We start from the raw sequence: 25,156 nt of genomic DNA, 5'->3' as shown, positions 1-25,156 counted from the left end.
ACATTATTACTCTGGCAGCTCTCAGTCTCCATACAGACAGGACACGTTGCAGCGTAATTGCAGACAGGTGCGTGGGCCTGAGCTCCGCCCAGGCAGAATGACGAGTGGAAGAAAGCAGCAACACAATAAACATATGTAGCCTTGCGGAGCCGGCCGGGCAGACACCGAGACAGAGTGCAAAGATTTTATACGTGACAACACACACAAAAAAACACACACAACAAAAATCAGAATGTGTTTGTGATTTGGATTTTTATTTAAAGGTGAAACCTTTTTTCTTTTCTTGTTTTGCCAGATTAGACATTTTGATTCATTTCATTTAGTTTTTTTGTTTTACTTTGATGCTATAATAGATGTTTTTAAAATGTAGTCATATTTAATACTATATTGCATCATGGCAAAAAAACAGTCTCCTCAAGCTGCTTTATACTGTAAGGTGAAAACACTACAGAAAAAGCCAGAAAACCCCAACAATCCAAAGATCCCCTTTGAGCAAGCACTGGGCGACAGTGGGGAGGAAAAACTCCCTTTAGGAAGAAACCTCCAGCAGAACCAGGCTCAAGAAGGGGCGGCCATCTGCTGCGACCGGTTGGGGGTGATGGAAAGAGAATAGAGGGAGACAAGATGAAGTATACTTCTAATGGCCTATTCCAATTGGTGGTAATACATCATAAGAATTGAGGAAAGGTGGTGTTGATGGAGACTCTGGGGAAGGCCTTCGTCTGCCAGGGTGTTTTGGAGCCACTTGAATAAATTTAGTTTGCACTGGAGGTGGACGAGGTTTAATCTGTGGAAAGATCTGAGACGGAGTCGGAGTCTCCCCATAACATCTCCCCATCACGCCTCTATGGACCAACGGTGCGAGCTTTTGTCCTTTCTGTTTTTCTAATTTAAGCTGGAGTTGAACGTCTTTCACTCTAGATTTTAGATGACCTATCTCTTTTTCTTCATTGCCAGCTTTTCTGATCATCTGGTTCACTGGTCCAATGAGCTCCTGTTTTTGTTTGAATAAAGCGTATTCGGAAGACTTTACCATATCATTGTACTGCTTTTTAAATGATTCCAGCTCCCGTGTTTTATCTAGTAAAGCTGCATCTAGATCCTTGCATCTGATACGTAGACAGTTCAGCTGTTTTTCAAGAAACTCCTTCGTTGTTCCAACAAAGGGGATGCCTTCCACACCGTCTACGTATTTCTTTTTCAAGTTGTGGAATATATCCCTAAATTCCACCTTTTCTTTTTCTCTGAAGTGACCTGCATGTGGAAATGCCTTTTCAAAGGACAAAACGCACTGGTACAATTCCTCTTGGAAGTGGCGCTTTTTCTTTTCCAGGCAATTCGTTTTTTGTGTGAATATTTCTGTTTGCTTTTTTGTGGCGCGCAGTTGCTCTTCCAGTGAGATCTTTTCAGCCAGTGCCTGATTGTGTGCCGTTTTTACTTTATACCTGTCCACTGCTGTCTTTCTGTGGTTTTCCTGCTCTGTGCTTAGGGCCTTTTTTAGGTCTTCATTTTTCTTTTTCAAAGAATCAACTTCATCTTCGACCATAGCCTTCATTTTCTTTTCAAAGGCCAGAGCCCTAATATTTCTCTGACATTTCCGTTTGATCTCCATATTCTGGGCCTTTTGGTTGTCTATTACTTTGCCCATTTGATCTTTCTCGTCTGTTAATTCTTTCACGGTTTTATCCATCAATTCATTTTCGTCCTGTAACTTTGTATTACGTGTCAGAAGACCCTCAATCCAACACTGCGAGGATTGATGTTGTTCCTCGCGTTCTTTAACCGCATTGACGGCCACACCTCTACTATTTTTTACTGTTCTCTCAAGCTTTTCTATTTTGGAATCATACATTTCCATGACCTCTTCTAACTTTCTGTCTGCAGCATTGGCTTTGTCTTCGAGTTTTTTTTAGTATTTTCCTCGTAAAATTGCTGCATCTTATTTTTTTCCTCTTTGTGGCGTTTCAATAATAATTCAACAACTTGGCTGTTGTGAAATTCCTGACGTACCACCTTTTCTTTTGCTGTTTCCAGCAGTCCTTGCAGGACTTCGACTTCGTCCTCATCATCTGTGATTAGGTATTGAAACAGCTGTTTACTCCCCAGATGTTTGTGTCCTCAAAGAAATTCCATTTAGATTTATGTGAATGTATTGTGCAGGTACTTTCTCTGCTTCGCCCTCATTGCTTGCTTTATCTGAGGACATAATCTGCCTTCTTTCAGCTTGGGGTAGGCCTCAGTTTATGTTTTAAATTAAAAAGCTTGAAGACAAAGTGAACTCTGGACAGGCGTGTGGCCTACCTGAAGCCCAGGTGGGCTTGTTGATAATCACATTTTCACACTCATCTCGGGGCACATCCGTGGTGTTCTGGTGCCAGCCTGTCCCCTCTGTTTTTGTGGGGGTCTTCCCCACATACGAAAATGGCCGCTTCTGCCTGGAGGGAGTTTTTTATTTTTGCTTTGCAGCTGCACAGGATCTGTATAGAAGTTTTAAACACTTCTATTTTAGGCAAATTTATAATATTTTAGACGACAGCACTGTTACGAGTTCAAAAATTGGGGATGGAGACAAGAGGAAAAACCACAATAACAACACTGGTCCGGCCGGGTTAAGTCAAACGATGATTTTAATGATCACACGCGTGGGAGATGGACACTGTATGCAGACAGCCTCAGATCTCAAAATGGTGGAGCATTGATAAAACTCTTATAGCCTCTGGTGCCCCCACCTTATCATAAAAGCCTAAACATTCACATGCTTTCTCTCACACGGCGCCTAAGCTACGACCTTGGCTCCCTGTTTATCTGCTCCTGCTGAGATGGGGCAGAAAACTCCAGCATGTTCCGTTCTCTTCTAATCAGACAAATAAGGCGATGACTTTTCTGCAAACAGTATTTCTTATAACTCAGCAGTATAATGCATCATGAAACAATATCATCCATTCACAATAAATCAGCAGTGTAATGCAAATCAGTTTAACAAATGCAATAGTTATCACCCTCTCCTAATTCAGGAGAATAATGCAAACTAAAACTACATAATAATTCACAATCTTTAATTAGGGGTCTAACATGGCATAAAATAATATTATAAATCTCACAGCACATAAAACACTGTTTGCTTGGATGTGTGTGTTTGTGTGTAAAAAGTGAGATGTTCAGAGGTCTTGCTTCATGGTATCGAACAGCCCACACAAAACAGGTTCTGTATGATTTAATTTAAGTGCTGATGTAAACCACAATGTTCAGCAAACATCTATCAGGTCATTGGACTGTATTTTTTTAAAGCTTAAGTATGCGCACATGGGATATATTAAAAACTGACAAGCCGTTTGAACACATGATGTGAAATCACTTAATCAACCTGCTGGATTTTCCAAAAGTTAAAATATTTATACTACTTTGGCACATTGCTCTTAACTTATTAAGGTGGCTATTAGTGAGGGTCATGATAATCAATTCAATTGAGCAGAAGTGACATTCTTACTTCGATTCGTCCAAATTCATGTGAGTTCCAGTCTGTTCAGCCTGTTTCTGTGTAGCACCAAGCAGTAGACCTAAACCTGGATGTGCTTCTGGGTTCTGCCTCTAATGAAAACGGATGAGTGTAAAATGCAACCATTGTTTGTAGTTTGCTGCCACCTACTGAGTGAAAAAAGAACTGAAGTTGTAAAAAGTCACTATTCCTAATGATAGGCTTCGTTTTGTTTCAGTTTCAGTTCACTATACAGCTCATCAAACTGTTTTCCCTTTACGTTTTGATATACATTGTGAAGTTTGGGTTGTCATGTCTACGTCTCATTATGTTTCCTGTTTTATTGTGAAGAGGTCTGGTGTTTCTGTGTTCATCGTGTTCAGTTTTACTCTTCCCCTGTGGCGTTGTTATGTTCATGTTGATCTACTGTGCCTTTCTGTTCCATGTTTCAGATCCCTATGTTCTGTCTCCCCCAGTCTGTTAAGTCCACATGTCTTGAGTTCCGTCAGTGTGTTTCCTGTTTTACTTTCACAGTCTGTTCTATGTTAATGTTTCTAGTTTTGCTTCCCTTGCCTCGTCCTGCTTAATTACTCTCAGCTGTGCTCTCCTCCTGTGGCTCATTCCCCCTCGTTATCCCTCAGTGTATTTAAGCCCCATGTTTCTCTTTGTCAGTGTTGCGTCCTCCATCATAGCTGTGTGATTTTTCCCTGTGGCTCCTTGTGCTTTAGTTTTTCCCAGTTTAGGTTATTTTGTATTGTTTTTCGTGTCCCACTCCACGCCAGCAATAAAGCTGTGTTTTTTGAGTTTAACTTTTGACTCTGTGAGTTTGCGTTTGGGTCCTTCTCCTGCCTGCCACACAGCCGAACTGTGACACTAAGTAAAGAGAAGGAAGAACACAGAAAGACAGCAGTGGACAGGCATAAAGTAAAAACGGCACACAATCAGGCACTGGCTGAAAAGATCTCACTGGAAGAGCAACTGCGCGCCACAAAAAAGCAAACAGAAATATTCACACAAAAAACGAATTGCCTGGAAAAGAAAAAGCGCCACTTCCAAGAGGAATTGTACCAGTGCGTTTTGTCCTTTGAAAAGGCATTTCCACATGCAGGTCACTTCAGACAAAAAGAAAAGGTGGAATTTAGGGATATATTCCACAACTTGAAAAAGAAATACGTAGACGGTGTCATGGTCCTGAGTCTGAGGACTCAGTGTTTTGTGTTTCCTTATGCTTTTGTTCATTCCGAGTGTGTATTCTGTTGTTATTTTGCCATTTGTTAGGTTTCTGTTCTTTGCCTGCCTGCTCCCACTTCTCTGTGTTCCCTCTGTCTGTCCATGGTGTTTTTGTGTCTGCTCATGAGTCTGCCTGTCAAGTTCAGTGTCCTGTCTGGTTCTCTGTCTGTTAATTTCCTGTTTTATTCTGAAGGTTCATGTCTGATGTGAGTGTGTTCAGTTTACATTTCCCCTGTCCCGTCAGCTCTGATTTCTCCCAGCTGTGTTGCCCTCCTGTCTCTTATCCCCTGATTACTGGTGTGTGTATTTAAGCCCTGTGTGTTCTCCTGCCTGTTGCCGGTTCGTCTGTATTACTCCATGTAAGTCCGCGCTTTTCTGCATTCATCTGTGTCTCTCTGCGTCTCTGTATCCTCCGTCAGTCTGCGTCTCTCTGCCTTTCTCCCCGTGTCCTGTGGATTTCTAGTTGCTCTTTAGTTTTCCCAGTTTAGGTTTCCGTTAGTTTGTCTCATTATTCGTTTTCTGTTCCTGCCACTGACACCTTGTAAATAAACTCCACTAATCTTTTCATACACTGCTTGCTCTTGGGTCCTTTTTCCAACTCCACACGGCTCGCCTCGGCAGCCGTGACAGACGGTGTGGAAGGCATCCCCTTTGTTGGAACGACCGAGTTTCTTGAAAAACAGCTGAACTGTCTACGTACCAGATGCAAGGATCTAGATGCAGCTTTACTAGATAAAACACGGGAGCTGGAATCATTTAAAAAGCAGTACAATGATATGGTAAAGTCTTCCGAATACGCTTTATTCAAACAAAAACAGGAGCTCATTGGACCAGTGAACCAGATGATCAGAAAGGCTGGCAATGAAGAAAAAGAGATGGGTCATCTAAAATCTAGAGTGAAAGACGTTCAACTCCAGCTTAAATTAGAAAAACAGAAAGGACAAAAGCTCGCACCGTTGGTCCATAGAGGCGTGATGGGGAGATGTTATGGGGAGACTCCAACTCCGTCTCAGATCTTTCCACAGATTAAACCTCGTCCACCTCCAGTGCAAACTAAATTTATTCAAGTGGCTCCAAAACACCCTGGCAGACGAAGGCCTTCCCCAGAGTCTCCATCAACACCACCTTTCCTCAATTCTTATGATGTATTACCACCAATTGGAATAGGCCATTAGAAGTATACTTCATCTTGTCTCCCTCTATTCTCTTTCCATCACCCCCAACCGGTCGCAGCAGATGGCCGCCCCTTCTTGAGCCTGGTTCTGCCGGAGGTTTCTTCCTAAAGGGAGTTTTTCCTCCCCACTGTCGCCCAGTGCTTGCTCAAAGGGGATCTTTGGATTGTTGGGGTTTTCTGGCTTTTTCTGTAGTGTTTTCACCTTACAGTATAAAGCAGCTTGAGGAGACTGTTGTTTTGCCATGATGCAATATAGTATTAAATATTACTAAATTTTAAAAACATCTATTATAGCATCAAAGTAAAACAAAAAAACTAAAGTATACTTCAATGAAATTAATCAAAATGTCTAATCTGGCAAAAAAAAGAAAAGAAAAAAGGTTTCACCTTTAAATAAAAATCCAAATCACAAAAATTCTGATTTTTGTTGTGTGTGGGGGTTTTTGTGTGTGTTGTCAAGTATAAAAGTTTTGCACTCTGTCACGGTCTCGATGTCTGCCCGGCCGGCTCCGCAAGGTTACATATGTTTATTGTGTTGCTGCTTTCTTCCACTCGTCATTCTGCCTGGGCGGAGCTCAGGCCCACGCACCTGTCTGCAATTACGCTGCAACGTGTCCTGTCTGTATGGAGCCTGAGAGCTGCCAGAGTAATAATGTAGATACAGGCCTCTTTCTCCTTCTGCTGGTGTTCATGGTTTTATTCCATTGATGTTGCTATCATTTGTAAATATATTTATTTGGTGTTATTTTATCAATTTTCTACTACTGTCGTTCATGTATTTATTTTTTTTTTTGTATTTAAATATGATTTTTTTAAAGTAATGCTGCGAGTTAAATAAAGGTTTCATTGAATAAAAAAAAGATTTAAAGATGACTGGTGGCGGAAGCAGAGCACAGACTGTGAGAATCTATCGCCATCGTGTGGTGCAGAGATATATTTCCATTGAATTTAGACTACGAAAGCTTGGCTCACAGAGCAGCTGCAACACGAACAAAAAACATTAAATAGCAACATATTATATTATATTATATTATATTATAGTGCAAACAGTGCAGGCTTCAGCTCTGGGGAAGAAGCTGTTCCTCAGTTTGGGTGGATTCTGTCACTCACAGCGTTGTTAGCCCTCTTGTGCGCGCAGACTGCAACCCCCCCCCTCCCCTGCCCCCCCACTGTGCGTTGCCCTGATATCTGCAGTGTGAGGTTGGATCGCTCATTTTCATCCTCACACTGATGCCACTTATTTCGGTCTTTGTTTGACATAAAAGGGCATATTTGTCACTTTATTGCAACTATATTTGCACTCTTGAGCTCCTTCATTCACTGACTGATTATAAAGTTATTACTTGCGTTATGTATTCATCCTTTTGAACATAATTAATGAAGCCACATGTAATCACTAAAATTTGTATTTTGGGTACAATAAGAGAGTTTCAGATGGAATGCTGTTTTGTTTAAATTTCACCAACTTGCTGATGCCCACGGTTGTGAGTGCAGCTTCTTACTGTACATGGGTGGATGGTTGTAAATCACATCACAGATGCCAAAAACCTCTCAAACCAAGCCCTCTTGCCGGTGATGCTGTGCGCAACCTCGTGACAACCACATGACTGATACTAACTCCTGAGCTGACTGTATGCTAACATGCGCCACAAATAAGGGTCATATTTGGATTTAAAACAATCACCGAGAAGCTTCCACTGAATGCTACTTTCCCCTGCATGACACTGAAATCATTAACACATACTAACCCTCCATACCCTGTAGGAAACTCACTTGCTTGGAATAACATTTCAACAGGGAAAGAGTTGAGAGCAAATGTCCTTCTCTTGAACCTTCTGTCAGTCAGACAAGTGTAGCTTGGGCTTTTCTTTGCACAGGACAGGATTAACAATGGCGACATAAACGAGCTAAGGAAGCATAGAAACTGCAGAAAGGGCGTATGGCTCCTGTGTCAGTGAATCCAAACTACCTCTATGTTTGAACAAATCCAGTTACACAGCTCAAGAAAATATTACTCTAACGGAAGAAAAAGGCAGTATGTGTCTCAGTAGTACTAAAAAGCTATTATATCAAAACGTAAAGGGAAAACAGTTTGATGAGCTGTATAGTGAACTGAAACTGAAACAAAACGAAGCCTATCATTAGGAATACTGACTTTTTACAACTTCAGTTCTTTTTTCACTCAGTAGGTGGCAGCAAACTACAAACAATGGTTGCATTTTACACTCATCCGTTTTCATTAGAGGCAGAACCCAGAAGCACATCCAGGTTTAGGTCTACTGCTTGGTGCTACACAGAAACAGGCTGAACAGACTGGAACTCACATGAATTTGGACGAATCGAAGTAAGAACGTCACTTCTGCTCAATTGAATTGATTATCATGACCCTCACTAATAGCCACCTTAATAAGTTAAGAGCAATGTGCCAAAGTAGTATAAATATTTTAACTTTTGGCAAATCCAGCAGGTTGATTAAGTGATTTCACATCATGTGTTCAAACGGCTTGTCAGTTTTTAATATATCCCATGTGCGCATACTTAAGCTTTAAAAAAATACAGTCCAATGACCTGATAGATGTTTGCTGAACATTGTGGTTTACATCAGCACTTAAATTAAATCATAAAGAACCTGTTTTGTGTGGGCTGTTCGATACCATGAAGCAAGACCTCTGAACATCTCAGTTTTTACACACAAACACACGCACGCAAGCAAACAGTGTTTTATGTTCTGTCGTCTAAAATATTATAAATTTGCCCAAAATAGAAGTGTTTAAAACTTCTATACAGATCCTGTGCAGCTGCAAAGCAAAAATAAAAAACTCCCTCCAGGCAGAAGCGGCCATTTTCGTATGTGGGGAAAACCCCCACAAAAACAGAGGGGACAGGCTGGCACCAGAACACCATGGATGTGCCCCGAGATGAGTGTGAAAATGTGATTATCAACAAGCCCACCTGGGCTTCAGGTAGGCCGCACGCTTGTCCAGAGTTCACTTTGTCTTCAAGCGTTTTAATTTAAAACATCAACTGAGGCCTACCCCAAGCTAAAAGAAGCTAAACCTATACACCATGGACAGAGACAGTCTGATTGAGTTTTATTTTAGGCTGGGAATGAGCTACAAACGCATTTTGAAAAGCCTGGCAATGCAAGGAACCATCATTACGGAGAGACATTTAAACCGGATATTGAGAGCCAAGTCGCTTTACAGACGTAAGTACGACCTGGACGCCGGGATAGATTTTATTGTGAACCAACTGCAAGGGCCTGGGAAGGATCACGGTTATCGGTGGATGTTTACAAAGTGCAAACAACACGGCACTGCGATCAGGAAAGAAGACGTCAGGATCCTCATCTCTTTACTGGACCCATTAGGTTCCCAGGTTCGCCAGACCACACGTCTCAGAAGGAGGCAATATTTTGCTCAGGGGCCTAACTTTGTGTGGCACATAGACTCTTATGACAAACTAAAGCCATATGGGATATGTATTAATGGATGCATCGACGGTTTCTCACGCAACATCATTTGGCTGCGGGCCGCACACACTAACAGTGACCCAAAGGTTATCGGAGGTTACTTTGTGGAAGCAGTGGAGAGTCGTGGGGGTTTCCCCAGGCTCGTACGAACTGACATGGGCACTGAGAACGTGTTGGTCAGAGACCTCCAGCGTTATTTACAGAGAAATGACGGGGATGATAGAGCAGGAGACAGAAGCTATGTCACAGGAGCAAGTACGGCAAACCAGAGAATTGAGAGCTGGTGGGCAGTGATGAGAAAAGAAGGAGTCGAGTCATGGATCAAGCTTCTAGGAGAACTGAAGGACGAAGGATTCTTCTTTGGGGATTTCATTGACAAAGCTCTGTCACAGTTCTGCTTCATGTCAATCATTCAGGTAAATGACCCATATTATGATAACCAGTGGTGGTAATTAATTACATTAAATTACGCTGTTTTAGCAGTAAGGGTAACAAAATAATCGTTTACATACCGTAGTTAAAACGACATTACCTTTACCGAACGGTAAATGCAATGTATTCCTAACGTTGTTGAAGTAGGTCAACTGCACTCTGTATGTGCGTAATGGAGGCTGAAGCATCGACCCAGCCAAAGTTTTTAAATCAGGGAACACTTTGCCAATTGAACTGATCAGAAGTCAGCACGACTTAAATGTTGTTTTTTTCTGATCGGAGGACATTATCCTTGTCTGCGCTCATTCTGCATCAGCAGTTATGCTGCAGCTACCGATCTGTCACTGCCAGTCTGTCAAAAGCAGTCAGAGGCTTCACGCATCAGTAACTCTTCAGCGCTCTATCATTGGTACATTCAGGACTCAGATGATATTGGATCCCCTCATGGGATTGAAAAATATTGATTTTGTCACCTGTATTATGCGCATAAAGTTGAAAAGCTTTGCGCATCCGGACCAAGATTAGTATTAGTATTAGTATAAAGCCCAGATCCCACAACTCAGTGGTTTGCCTGGTGTGGTTCTTTCTTTTCTTTTTTTGCAATCACTCCCTCTTCCTTTGGTTTTCATTAAACTGCATCCAAACATTGCTGCTTTTCAATTCATTTAAGGATGCACCACACTTATTGTCGACCATTTTAAAAATGCCTTGTATTACAGCTCTGACCTAATTCTTGTTTCTTCATCAGGAGGTATTGAATGACATCCGGAGTGTTTGGAATGCTCACCGTATAAGGCCCTCAAAGAATAACAACGTGCCCTGTGGGATACCTGATGTCATGTACATGGCCCCTCACCTTTGGGGTGCAGAAGACTGTCTCGTTCCACTGACAGAAGATTTGACCTTGTGTAAAAATAGCTGCACTTTTGTTAGTTCAGTCCCATGTGATGTGCAAGTGTTTGATTTGTGCACAATAATAATGGAGGAATCAAGCTTGGAATTCCCATCTACCATGTCCCAGGCCCTTGATTTATATTTTCATCTCAGGGATACAGTTCGTTCACAGTTATTTGAGGCTACTTAAATGGACACAAACATACAAATGTAGTACATTTTGTACTTCAGTACGTATTCCTACAGCTTAATGTACTTATTATTAAGTAATTATTTTTCTCCAGTGTGTACTTATCTTGTCTTTGTATCAAAATTATCAGAAAAGACTGTATAACATAATTTTCATTTTATCCATGTCAGTAAATTAACTCATCATGAAGTGTTGCTTGCTCTTGGTAGTGTTAAAATCTCCCAATTCTTTGAATCTTTGGGCTGAAGGAAGGACAATACTCGGTGTATAAATGCTCAATCAACAATCTTTTATTTCCATACAATCCAACACTTTATGAGCATAAGCCATCATGATGGGGAGACATGCATGAAGAGGGTCACAGCAAATCTCAAAATGGTGACGGGCTACTCCGCTTCTTATAGCCTCTAGTGGCCCCCACCTAGTCGTAAAAGCCTAAACATTCACATTCTTTCTCTGTTACGGCGCCTAAGTTATGACCTCGGCTCCCTGTCTTTCTGCTCTCTGTAAAGGTGGGGGTATGGAATGTGGTCTGTCTCTTCTATTATCGGCACAAGGTCCTCTGCACACAACATTCTCTTCATGATTCAGCAGTATGAAATGTCAAGAAACAGTGTAACACATTCACAGCAGATCAAGGGTACAGGGTAATCCACACCTGTCTAACAAATCCAAAAATGGTCACATTCTTTTAACCTAAAAATATAAGGGAAACTAAGCTACATACTTTGCACACAATCTAGACTAAGGGATACATATATGTTCTACAGCTGTTAACATAATTCAACTACTTTAACTACAGATATAAGATAACATATGATAACAGAATAATCTCACAGTAGCTACAAAGCGTGGAGTATTAAACTAAAATATGATACAGGTTAGAAAAAAATAAATCCTTTTGGGATTGAGTTAAACTTATCAAACTGTTAAAGCATCAAAAGTTGTTCATAATAGTTTTTGGTAGCAAAAATGTGTTCATTTCTAACAAAAACAAGAGCACCTTGGATAACAACCACATAGACTGGCAATATAGCTAATGTTGTGATCAATTAGACAAGAAGACCAAGTAGGCTAAAGTGTAGAATCATAGTTGTGTCACCAATGCTCCAAATGTTTCTTGAGCCTATATTTTTGTTATTGTGGAATAGATTAAAGCAATCCCATGTTTGATAAAGAACGGCTTCTTTTCTTAAAAATCACAGCACGTGTATGACATTATAGAATGAGTAATTAAATAACTTTCAGCGGTGTCATTAGACATGTTCATGTTTAAAGATGTATAGAATGTAACAGAGAGGACAATGTTTTGTACAAATGAGAATGGTTTACTGGTGTCTTTCAAAATACACCATACTCAAAAACAGGTTGTATTTTGCATATAATAACAGGCTAAAATAACAGTTACATTGTGAAGAGGTTATACAAACCTCTTCACAATGTAACCAATCTCTGTAATTGACAACTTTTCTTCTAAACCCATTAGGAACATAAAGGTTCACATTCTTGTTTCTATTAAGATTTCTGCAAACATCTGAAATACTTTAATATAGAACATGCTTAATCAGTTGGAATATGGTATTTGTAATGGTGTTGTACTTATGTTTGTATATACAGTAGACAGCACTCAGCAATCTTCCAGTTTGTAGAACTGTTACTGTATGCTATATTGGAAATATTTGTTACTCTTCCTGTAGTAAAAAAGTATTAGAATGTTAAAATTAGTCATTTATTTTGGCACTAGCCAAAAACACAGTAACAATGTGTGCAGCAGGAACAGATGCACTTCTATGTTTAGTGTACGGATTCCTGCCAGGTGAAGCACTGAAAATTAAAATCATTTAAATATGTATATGTATTTTCAACTGGTGTTGTTTTGTGGTCTCATTCCCCAAGCAATTTGTTGCCTTATTTTGTCCCCAATATCTAACTGCTGCTTCTGCAAAGTCAGAGTGCTAAGTGCTGTCTACTACAGGCAACTCCACTTCAAATAACCTGAACATTCCCTTTAGCTTACTATTTTAATTAGCGGGAGAAACTAAGAAAGCACTTACTGACCAGATGAAAAAAAAGGCTGCACATGAAAAAGGCACAACGGGCTACACCGTTAAGAGAACTTAACGGCGCAGTCTATTGAACATTCACATTCATTCCTTCATGTTACTGTTAACTACACCCGTGTTTCTATGAACTGTTAGGGTGGAAAACCTAAAACGTGTAGGGCAGAGTGCCTTGAGGACCATGGTTGGGTAACACTGACCTACACCACATCCATCACCCACATAGAGCTTGCGAGAATGCTGTTAAATTCACTGCGAAAGTCTGGTTAGCTGTGATAACCAAGGGGCAGCTTTAGCACACATCCACATGTGTGGGATTGTGGTCTGCGGAGGAAATCTGTAGTTTCTATGAACTCAATTAGTATGGCTTTATCGAACAGATTGGATCCTGTACAGAACCGCAGGAAAAGCTGAAGATATCAATTTCTCCAATGTACCTTTTCAGGTAACGAGAAACTGTTGACTGGGCAGCTGTCATCTCCTCTGGAAAGATTAGAAGCTCCTTCACTGTTTTTACAGTTGGTTTTTTTTCTGCAATGAAATGATGCAGTCCTTCTGGTGGGAGTAAACCAGCTACAGAACCCACAACGGGACGCCAGCACTTGATTACAAACATTGGGGCCTGAATAAGTACTTTGTGTCCTATCTGTGATATTGACCTCAGATGAAATAATGTTTGAGTCCTCAAAGGCACTGATCAAATCAGTAAGACAATGACCTCTTCTAACAGTTAGTATTACGGGACAAGATCGTGGTTCAGGGGGTGCTTGGTCAGGAATATTGGCCTCTCCTGTCAGCCCCGGTGAGAGAGACAATGTGTGATGAGGTGGATCAGACTCTTTTTCTGTAAACAGTGTTTCAGGGTTTAGTTCAACCACACTAATATCCACCCTGTTATCCCCACTAATAATAACAACTGCATCAGAATCTTCACTTTCACCTACATTTGGCAGACCATCCCATGGTAATGTGTCATTCAGTTCCAAATATCCACTTATGGAAGCTCCATCATTAATTACAAAGTTTGATGGTTCTGAATTCACGTTTTCCACCAACAGATCATCAGCGGCCTGATTAGGTTCATTGTCAGTGAGATCTACCACAGAGGGCTGGGTTATTGCATGATCGGCCTCTACGTCTTGAGGCTGCTGTTGTGTTTTCTTTCTGGTACACAGATAAAGTCGCAGAATTTTGACCTTACTTTGCTTATACAACTCATCAACTGTACTGGAAGCATCCACATGCATCTGTGAGCTCTCAATATGAGTTGAATAGTGTGAAAGACTTTTGGTTTTTTTTGAGGTGCCATTGGGGAAAAACTGATTTTCAGCCATAAGTTTGATATTTGACACTGTTTCATTTTTATCTACAGATAAATGCCTTGTTGGGGCGACCATGGCTCAGGGGGTTGGGAAGCGTATCTGGGATACCAGAAGGTCGCCGGTTCGATCCCTGGGCTCTCTGTCCTGGTCGTTGTGTCCTTGGGCAAGACACTTTACCCTACTGCCTACTGGTGTTGGCCAGAGGGGCCGATGGCGCGATATGGCAGCCTCGCTTCTGTCAGTCTGCCCCAGGGCAGCTGTGGCTACAACTGTAGCTGCCTCCACCAGTGTGTGTGAATGTGAGAGTGAATGAATAGTGGCATTGTAAAGCACTTTGGGTGCCTTGAAAAGCGCTATATAAATCCAATCCATTATTGTTCCACCACCACTTACACACGTCACCTGTTTGAACCCACCCTTCTCCTCATCAAAATCCATCCAGCCAACCTCAATTCGTCTCACTGTTCGTTTTGCATTTGTATTTTCTGCCCACTGAGACAATTTCTTTTTAGGAGGCATTCCCTCAGCTCCTGTCAGTCTTTGTCGTAGCCTTGAGAGTATAGATTCTTTCCTGGATGGTGACGTGTTGCTTGTCTGCAGAAGGCCACAGTGGAGACTCTATCGCCAACTTTGGGGATGTACTTTGCCAGGTCACTGTCTGTCATTAAGGGAATGAGAGTTTCATCAATCTGAAAAATATAAATAACAAATTAATAAAAGTGTCAATATTAAAAAAACAATGAATACATACAACTGCATATTTTAGAGTTGTTTTTTGCTATCTACTTTTGATAACAGATACTTTTGGTAATGTGGTACACATTTGTCCAACATAAGATGAACAAAAATTACTTTTTAAATTACTCTTTAAACATATCATGTCATTAATTAATGTCATTGATTAAACCAAAATATGAAATTCAATAATTTATTTTAGAATGTGCATAGTAAATTGTGGATTGCGGCTCTCCGTTCAAAAACAAACACACAGACACACGCACACAGCAACAGCTGCAGTGGCTTACATTCTCATCTTCAAGTTTCTTGATCACATCTTCTTCAACTTTACGCTCTGTTAAAAATTCTCGCAGCCGAGTATCCATAGCTGACCTCCAAACCACATGAAAATGAAATTAGTATTTTTACACTCGGTTATAAATTTTATGTAGCAGATTTTTACATGATAGCCTACCTATAAAATCACTTTATATATGGCAAATCAGAATTTGATAATGATTGTTTTATTACTTAGATATTATCTATGGTAATGAGGAATGGAGCGATTGTCTACTTGGAGTTTAAGTAGTTCAGTATTAGCAATGGCAACCTGCATCAATACAAAATCATTCTGATCACTGTATGCTTTATTAGTTCCCTTGGCAACGTGATACCTGCAGTGAGCTACTGTAACTGCAAGGCTTCATCCGGTGATGCATTGAAAGCTACGGCTCATTTAGCATGCATTACCTTGACAAGTGTGACTCACATGATGCTACTTTCAAAGGAGATGTTCAGCGAAAAAAAGAGGCAATTTTAAGATGCTTTCCGTCTAAAACTGTTATTATTGTCCAGACCAGATTAGTTGCACCAGCTAGTATGGTGATGTGGCCAGGGTAAAAGAGAGACAACTTCGTGACACAGAGAACTAAGGTTTTATGTTGAACATACCTCGTTTATTAGTAGCCTTCAGCCTTGCTCTACTTTGAAACGTCCTACAGTTAAAAATGAGTTTACGGCTACATATTAGCACAACAAAACAACGTGTAGTAGCAACATGAGGATACAACATTTGAAACGTCAGCAGATACAATTTAGAACATAGTAACAATATAGGTCTGAATAAATAACTGCCGAATTGCGGGATAACAATATGAAATAAATATAAAATATAATACACTCACCTTAAGGACATCACCAACAGCAAGGACTCCGTACTATGGCTGACGCAGGCTCTAGTGAATGTGCCCTGGGATGATATATATATATATATATATATATCATCAAGTGTTTCGTGGGCACGTTATACCTATTTCGTGGCCTTGAAATGGTATTTCGTGGCCACAATTTATTTATTTTTTGTACCATGTCATCAGAGGGGCTCCGTACAGATCAGCTGCCTTTACACAGAGAAATGTGAATGCTCTAGAGTTATGGGCAGGGATAGCTCAGTAGGTACAGTGGTGGCCCTATGATTGGAAGGTTGGGGGTTCGAATCCACTGAACGGCTCCCCCGAGGTACCCCTGAGCAAGGTGCTGTCTCTACGCACTGCTCTTTGGGTGCCCAGTGTCTTCCCACTCCTTCTCTGAGTGAATGGGTTAAATGCAGAGAGGGATTTTCCCTCGGGGATCAATACAGTATTCATTATTATTATTATCTTATTAGTATTGGGCTAGGATAAATCAAGCTAGAAGCAGTCCATGAGCTAAAATGAGTGTGACGCTCCTGCAGTAACTGATCACCTACACACAGCTTGAACTGGATTGCCAAAAGGGTTGAAATTACATACAGAGTAAAGAGAGTGGTTCTTATATACAGAACATGCCTCATTCACCCATTCATAAAAGCAACTTTTCTGTGTTTTTTATCACACTCTGATGAATGCATCAGAAAGCAATTCAGGGTTCAGTATCTTGCCCAAGGGATGCAGCCAAGGACTGAACCACCAACCTTCTGATTAGTGACCTGCTCTACCTCCTGATTAACAGTGCACTGTGTGAATTGCCTGTCTGTGTGAATCTCAGGTGCTACTTGTTGTTTTCAGGTGAACACAAAACTTCACAAGACAAGAAGCTGTGGAGTAAACCAAGTGGAGGGGGGTGGCCCAAGGACATCGACCCTGCTGACAAGAAACAAACCAGCCTTTTCAGGAATAAGGTCGAAAAGGACGAGAGCTACATCAACAGTGTTCTGCAGCTGTGCAGAGTAAGATTCAAATGAATCCACAGCAGTCCACCTAGTCTTACTATGATGCATGCTGTCTGGTTGGAGTTTTGGGTTGATGCATGTTGGCTGGATGGTTGCTGGCTTTATGGATAGTTGGGTTAATGCAGGTTTGTTGGTTGGATTGATATTGAATGGATACATGTTGTTTATGGATGTTGTGTAGCCCAGGGTTACAAACAGATAAAAGTTAGAAACCTTTTGTTAGAATTATTACACAAGTTGTTAATGCATTTAAGTTAAAACATTCAAAGCTAAAAGAGCAACACTGGTTACGCTGGTGAGGCTGCTTGGCTCTACACTTGCTGTAGCTGTGCCTCTGACGTAAGAGGAACATTGTTGCTGTTGAAGCAGAGAAGCAGGTGAAAGCGTAATGTGTCTTTTGTTAGCTAGTAGATCTGGAGACTTGAAGCTCTTTCCTTATAAATACACAGTGTTTGCACTAACAGTTACAGCTGCTTAAATGTTAAAGCTGTTCACTTGGTAAACAAATGTCAAAGATTACAGTTCTATGTGATTAGCTAACTGGTGCTGTCTAAACTCACACTCCTTTGTGTTGGTGTTTTGGTTTGGAAGTTGAGTTGTTGTTGTGAGTTGAAAGCAAATGAACATGCATGCCTATTTGCACTGAGTTGTTTTAAAGTAGTGTTTTTGTTTACCACTGGTGTTATTAATTGGTATAATGAATAGAATATAGCGAGTTTGCTGCCTTAAAGGAGCAGTATGGATTAGATCTATGAAACGAATTAATTTAGTTTCACAATCGGTAAGGACCATATTACTATGTAACATAAAAAAATGAATTTGATAGTTGTACAACACATTAGAAAAAAGAACTTGCATTTAAATGTATTGTCCTTAGTTCCTTAAGCAGCAATTTATGGATTATTGGTAGCATGCGTGTGAAGTAATCGAGTGGTGTCGTTATAGCAATGTGGCCAAATATCGCATCAATCACAGCAATCACATCAATCTGTTCCCAAAGTCAAGGTGTGTGTCACGTGTCACGGGGTGGAAAGGGACAAGTTATCTAGGGTTTTTTACTATGCATGTTTTGCTGTGTTTTACCTTTTCAATATTTTAATATTGTACACTGGTTTATTTTTATGAGTTTTACTGCATGTTTTTTATGGTATTTATTTGGTGACTTGTCCTGGAAAGACTCCGCCCCTACCTGATTATAAACCTGATCACACCTGGGAGGTCACAGAGGCCAATAAGAGGGCCTGGCAGACCATGGAGAAAGAGGCTTGAGAGACGGGCAGGCGTGAGTGGTGTCAGGCGGCGGCGCCTGCAAGCCCGGAGGGCTGGTGGAGCTTGGCGTTCAGGAGAGGAGGATACAGTGCCAGCAACACGGAGCGAGCGGTCCGACTGCTGCAGCAACAGGAGGCCAGATTACGTGTCTGCAGGGAATTAGAGGCGGCGAGGCGGGCCGGTGCCGATTGGCGGTTACAAAGAAGCGGCGGGCAGAGTTAAGAGCTCTGCCCACCCGGGGTAAGTCTTTTGACTTGTCCCCTTTAATGAATTATAGCTGCCTAAAAGAATAGTGACTACCGCTGCCTTCCTTTCTTTAGCGCACCGGGGCGCAGAACGCGGAGAGGAAGGCGAGGACGCCGCCGGGTTTCCCTCCTGCACCGCTTCACTGGATTTTTAATTCTTAGTGACTCTTATACACTCAAAGTGAAATTTGGTGGTTTATTGCATTTACAAGACTCTAACATGTAATTTGAACACAATGAATTTATGTTTCTAAGGTGAACGTAATAAAATCATATAAGATCTACATGAAATTCACCAACTAGCACCTCTTAAATTCTTGTTGATATGACATGATAAAATCTAACAAGAGTGGTTAGCTGCCTTAAAGACTCGCGATATCACAAGATCACGTGAGATTCTAAACAAGAGGCAGGAAAGCACATGGTTTGCTCCACAGTCCTCTTGGAAAGGTAAGAGTGAATCTATCTTCATCCATCTTGATGAAAATACTTTTTGCACAAAGGTATCATTAGTTTGTCGATTCTTTTCAGTTCTATTTATTCACATTTGTTCTGTTGTTGTTGTTGTTGTTGTTGTTTTGTTTTTTTTAATCTGTTTATGCCATTCTAGCTAGCTAACACGGCAGCACGGTGGTTAGCACTGTTGCCTCACAGCAAGAAGGTCCTGAGTTCAATTCCAACATCAGGCCGGGGTCTTTCTGTGTGGAGTTTGCATGTTCTCCCCGTGTTTGCGTGGGTTCTCTCCGGGTACTCCGGCTTCCTCCCACCGTCCAAAGACATGCAGCTTGTGGGGATAGGTTAATTGGATAATCCAAATTGCCACTAGGTGTGAATGTGCGAGTGAATGTGAGTGTGAATGGTTGTCTGTCCCTGTGTGTTAGCTCTGCGACAGACTGGCGACCTGTCCAGGGTGTACCCCGCCTTTCGCCCTATGACAGCTGGGATAGGCTCCAGCGCCCCCCGCGACCCTGAAAAGGATAAGCGGAAGCGAATGGATGGATGGATGGATAGCTAGCTAACACATTAGTGCAAGAATATAGCACAATGTCATGCTAGCATGATAGCCTAATATGAAAGACTTAGCTACTCCAAATATAGATATTGTTTATAACTTAAACTCTGCACATAAGCTAGTTTGGCTCTACCACAGAGACTGTTGTGATAAATTTACATTTTACGTGTGGGTTGTTGAAATTTGTAAGTTGCAACTGATGGAGAGTGGTTTATTTAACAACTTGTGTTTTTAGTACACTGAGGAGGAAAGACAAAACATGAACAGATATGTTTTCCTGTTTTGTTTTTTGTTTTTTAAATTAAATATTTTTCTACTTAAACTTAGACTTGCAGTTCCCTCCTGTAAAGATAATAAATGTTTAATCTTATCAGGTGGTGAAAGGTCTGGAGAGCTGGCAGGCCCGTTCATCAAATTCATGGTGAGCTAATATTTTTCTTAAATTATCACATTCCCATGTTAAAAATTTAATATATTCATTTGTAAGTGACATAGTTTTGAGACCAAGAAAACATTGCATTCTGATTTTATGTACACATCATCTAAACTTTCTTGAATTGGGGGTATGGCATGATTAAATTAATACAAAGTAAAAAACAATATTAGAATGACAGAATTGTCTAAAATGCATGAATACTATTTGAAAAGATTAAGACTGTAAAACAATAGCCTCTGTATTTCTCACAAATTCCTGGTAATTCAGTTAAAAGTTCTTTAATCCCACTGCTAGGTCGTTGAGATGGATTTCCGTATATATTTGTTTCCCCCCCCCCCCCCCACTCTGTGTACTGATGCTGTTGAAATCAGAAGAGAATACATCGCCAAAGGTCTTTGCGTGTACCTGAATGAAGATCCTGAGCTGGTGAAGGATTACCTGGTATGTTAACTTGCCTGTATCCTTAACTAAGGAGATGATCAAAGATAAGCTTGAACTACATGCAAAAAGTTTCAGGGGATGGGGTTTTCCTATAAATTACCGGTGGCTGTAAAAAAAATAGCTTTTAAAATGGGAAAAGTAAGAGCTTTAAGTTTCTCACTGGATACTACACGTAGGGCTACTCGATTATGGCAAAAATGATAATCACTATTATTTTCACTGAAATTGAGGTCTCGATTATTTGACGATATTTATTTAACCCTTTAAGACCTACTATAGAACAAAGTCCGCCAGAGCTTATATTATTTTTTTACATGTTATAGTGCCATTGGGAGCATTTCAAGTTGCTATACATCAATACAACTGTTATAGCCCATATTTTAATAATATGTATGCATTAAGTCCATAGTAACTACATTAAAATGGAGCACTGTAACAAAAAATAATTTCCCCCAGGGATCAATAAAGTATTCTGATTCTGATTAATTGCAAAAAGTGCAATAAACTACAAAAAAATTGAAAATCGTTTTTTACATATATTTCTACTTGGAGAAATTTAAGAGGTTTATCCCTCAAAACTTTAAATGCAAAAAATAGTTTACAACAACAGGAAATTTATTTTGAGTGTCTTCATAGTTTTATTTTGGAGATAAAGCAATTTTTATATACTGCAGGGAAAACAATCCTATGATTCAAATTTGCAAAGAAAACAGCATGTGCATCAAAATAAACTATTTCCAGCAGTGCAATATGAGTTCTAAGCATCCCAGAAACTATTCAGTAAAGTCTAACATGACTTATAAAAACACCAGTATAGGTGTTTAAGGCCTACAAGTAAAAAAACTACAGTTTCCGCGAAGATGACGTCACTTCGGGTTTCTGGCAGGAAATGGCGGACGTGCGATAGTTCGCGCTGACGTCTGTTTCAATGTGGGAAGTGTTGCGAACAGCTGATCAAATCGGCAAAGCGCGTTTCTGGAATATTATGTGTTTGTTCCTGCTAGTGCGTTTTGTGCAATTTTTGCAACCGTGACCTAGGACAAGCTGATAGCATAAGATGTAAGTACGACTCCTCTGGTTTCATATGCAAAAAATTATTGCGCTAGCTTACGCGGTTCCGGTTCTACAGGGATTTAAAAATAGTTACGCAAAACGGAGCATGCCCGCTCTGACTGTAAAGGTTAACAATAACAATGTATTGAATAATGACTTTAACAAATAATATAAAATAGTGTGCAAATACTGATAACAGTGCAAATGTTTGCAATATAAGAAATAAATGTAAACATCTGTTTAGTGAACTTTGCAGTGGTGCAGCTACAACACCGTAGCAAAGTTTACACACGATGTCTGACTCGGCGAACCCATAATGTTTCCACACCACTGAAGTTTTTTTTGTTTTTGTTTTTTTACCCCTCTTTTCAACCAACGGCAGTCACTCTCCTCTCCAAATAACTTCTGCTTAGCTTTCCGAGCTTCCCTCGGGTCCTCTTAATTGTTGTGACGCGTGTTGGAAACAAGAGGTGCGCTCGATTTGCCACACGGAGCAGCGCGAGAGTAAAGCACGAGGGAGGGGCTAATAATCGGCTCAGTCACTTTTAATGATCGTTGAAAGCCCAGATCGTAATCGTGATTAAAATTCGATTAATTGAGCAGCCCTAACTACACGCACCATTCTTGAGTGTTTTATACTATCATTATTATAATATCATTATAACCTCATTCATACAAGATTTTTATGTAACATTTACACTTCAATGGATGTATCAGGAGCAACTTGGGGTTCAGTGTGTTACCCATTGATAGTTTTAGTATCAGATTAGAGAAGCCAGGGATTAAAGCAGTAGACAACTTGCTCTACCTCCTGTGCCACAGTCACCCCTATCACAACTCAAGATTTTGAAAGACAGAACATTGTTGAGGTATTGAATGAACTTCTCTTGAGTGAGGAAAAATATCGGGCAGTCATTTTTGATTACATTTACATTATTATAAGGCTTGAATGAATAAAGCTTTTAGGTATTTTACATTAATGTAAAACAGATGTACTTTTAAAACTGTTTGCAATGGACATTAGTGAGAAATCATTATCTTTTTTTTAAATTTGTTTGTTTTATTGTCACAGGAAGTTGATAGAAAGCATGGCCACTGCCATAGCAGAGACAGTCTTTGGAATCTGTGTCATTCGGTCAGAGGGTGCGGAGCCAGCGATGACCCTCAGGATGTTATGATTGTTCTAGAGGGGGTGGAAGTGATGGGTGAGTTGGGCAATGTAGTTTTTGCAGTGACAATGTTGCTTGGTCTGGTCTATTCACTGAACCTGAAATTTGCTAGAAATTGGAGAAAACAAAAAGATGTGTATGACAAATTTGTATTTACCTTTTAGATGTAATAGTGAAATGTATGTTAACCAGACTCTAGACTTTGTTAAATGCTCCAAAAAATTACTCTTTAAATTAACTTCAAATCATGGAAAGAATTTCCATGTGATTAAAGTGTTTTCTATTAGCATTAAAGACTTGTGTTGGAATAACTTAATTTGTATGAGTTGGTTTAACTCAATTAACTTAAGCTGGGACCAAATTTAGTAAATTAGTTGGAGAAAACCTGAATTGAGTTGGAACAAAACTCTTTGTTGGATCAACACTATTAAAATATATTGGATCAAAATGCAGTAAATACATTGATGAATCAATCTTTAATTAAGTTGGTCCGACTTGAGTGCATTAAGTTGGAGTAACAGAATTGCATAATGCTAAAATAAAGCAATTTAATCACGTGGAAATTCTTTCCATGATTTTTTTTTTTTTTGTTCATTTAAAGAGTTGTTTTTTTGTTTTAGTGTACCGTGGCGGACGCCACTGGACTTTTAATGTTGTGTTTTATTGATTTTTATTGTGTTGTCCCCTGGCCAGGGTTGTTTTAATTCATTTTATATTTTTAACTATAAATATCAATCTGTCAATCCTTTCCGTGGCCGGGTGAGGTTTCCCATGTTGAGTCAAATTAAGCCGCAGGCTCCACAGTTTTTAATTTGTGTGCTTTCCCTTGGCGACTCCACTGCTCTGTCCGTTTGGAGGAAGGTTTCCCTCCTTTAAAAACACTGTGGAAAAAATAAAATCACCTTTGCTCCGTTACACACGCAGGAGCGAACCGCAGCCTTGGGCTGTATATTTTGCCCCTTGGTTTAATTTCCAGTGGTCTTTGGCTATTGCATTGTGCATTAGCATATGCGAAGGGCCTGTCCCCCAGCTCCATCTGTCCTCCTCAGAAATGGCAGTAGTGGCCCTCTGATGCCCTCTACCCAGTCGGTGTAGAATTACCTGGCAGACATTGTAAAAACAGCCCCTTGCTGCTGCTGCTGCTGAAGGTTGAATGGCACTATTTGGGCCTCCCCCAACAGAAAAAGCAAGAACTGCGACTGTTCTCGCTCCCATCGGCTGCTCATGGTGCATGGCAGTCCGCAGCTCTCTCCTCCAGGCCCCAGCGTTCCAACTGAAATAGGGGAGGCATGATTGAACAATGGCTGCCAGCCATGCTGAACCCACAGCACCACCCCTGGATGTTGCCTTGCATGGAGGGAGAATAAATAACAGACTGTGACACTTGCACTTCGATTAGTTGATTAGTAGTGTATGATAGCAATAAATCAACAAAAGGATCAATGAGTGCATTTCTGGCTCTGGTCACACCCCTCATTCTATGATGTCATTCTAATGGTATCATGTTGTCCAGGTCATGGAGGATGCCATCAGACTGAACAATGCTGTGGACACTCATCCGGAGTATTTTAAGGATGAGGAGGAAGTGGAGGAAATTCAGGAGTCACCATAAAACGCGAGGTTTTTTCTGCCCTTTATCCCCGTCCCTCTTCTCCACTGTTTCTCCCCCCTCTTCCTTTCTCCCTTTTCTTTTCCTCATTCAAGTCAGTCCCGTATCTAGCGAGTGAAAATAAAAAATATAAAAAATAAAAAATAAGATGCAGCAATTTTACGAGGAAAATACTAAAAAACGAAGACAAAGCCAATGCTGCAGACAGAAAGTTAGAAGAGGTCATTGAAATGTATGATTCCAAAATAAAGCTTAAGAGAACAGTAAAAAATAGTAGTGTGGCCGTCAATGCGGTTAAGGAACGCGAGGAAGAACGTCAATCCTCGCAGTGTTGGATTGACGGTGTTTTGTGGCATAATACACAGTTACAAGACGAAAATGAATTTATGGTGACCAAACTGAAGATTTAACAGATGAGAGAGCAAATGGGCAAAGCGAGTGGAAAATAAACCATAAAAGATGAATCAAATAGACCATTACGGCAAGGCTGGGATGGTCAATTTGGTAAAGTAAATCCGTTGGGCATCTTTTCTCGCCTTCAGACAATAATTCTGATGGCCAAAGAACCAAACGGGACAGGCAAAAAAAAAGAATAAAATGCACTTGAGTTTGAAGTTGAGGAATAACTCAAAAGAAGCTATATGACAAGGGAGTGAATTATGGAAAAAAGAAAAAGTGATTGAAGTAGTTTTAAAAGAGTGACTTAGGAGTGCCCTCGTACTGAGTGATCAAAACCAGTGATCACTG

General features: G+C 40.4%; 2 protein-coding genes and 1 long non-coding RNA gene across 3 annotated transcripts in view; all 3 read left to right on the top strand.

The window, feature by feature from the left end:
* The window catches only part of LOC146575901 (protein cramped-like), a 132,038-nt gene that overhangs the window by 88,361 nt on the left and 18,521 nt on the right, over positions 1-25,156 (top strand). The gene's annotated exons all lie outside the window — the stretch shown is intronic.
* LOC146575903 (uncharacterized) lies at positions 8,890-12,640 on the top strand. Its single transcript, XM_085272603.1, has 2 exons — positions 8,890-9,767; positions 10,532-12,640. Exons 1-2 carry the CDS (start codon positions 8,946-8,948, stop codon positions 10,865-10,867), a joined length of 1,158 nt encoding a protein of 385 aa, XP_085128729.1. The 5' UTR covers positions 8,890-8,945; the 3' UTR covers positions 10,868-12,640.
* On the top strand, positions 16,414-25,084 carry LOC146575902 (uncharacterized). The gene is made up of 7 exons (XR_014892186.1): positions 16,414-17,172; positions 18,352-18,684; positions 18,765-19,139; positions 20,076-20,122; positions 20,432-20,578; positions 22,704-22,836; positions 24,314-25,084. It is a non-coding gene; the product is annotated as an uncharacterized LOC146575902 (long non-coding RNA).

This window comes from Mchenga conophoros, linkage group LG4, assembly GCF_057382185.1.
Source record: "Mchenga conophoros isolate Kocher_MC1m ecotype Shallow Benthic linkage group LG4, M_conophoros_male_GT1.1, whole genome shotgun sequence".
Taxonomy (NCBI): domain Eukaryota; kingdom Metazoa; phylum Chordata; class Actinopteri; order Cichliformes; family Cichlidae; genus Mchenga; species Mchenga conophoros.
The sequence above is the reverse complement of the archived record's forward strand: the minus strand, read 5'-3'. Positions and strand labels throughout refer to the sequence as shown.

Bases quoted from the DNA above. Each gene is read 5' to 3' on its own strand.
- LOC146575903 (XM_085272603.1), top strand. From the start codon at position 8,946: ATGGACAGAGACAGTCTGATTGAGTTTTATTTTAGGCTGGGAATGAGC. The intron at 9,768-10,531 runs GTAAATGACCCA...TTTCTTCATCAG, and splicing joins GCTTCATGTCAATCATTCAG to GAGGTATTGAATGACATCCG.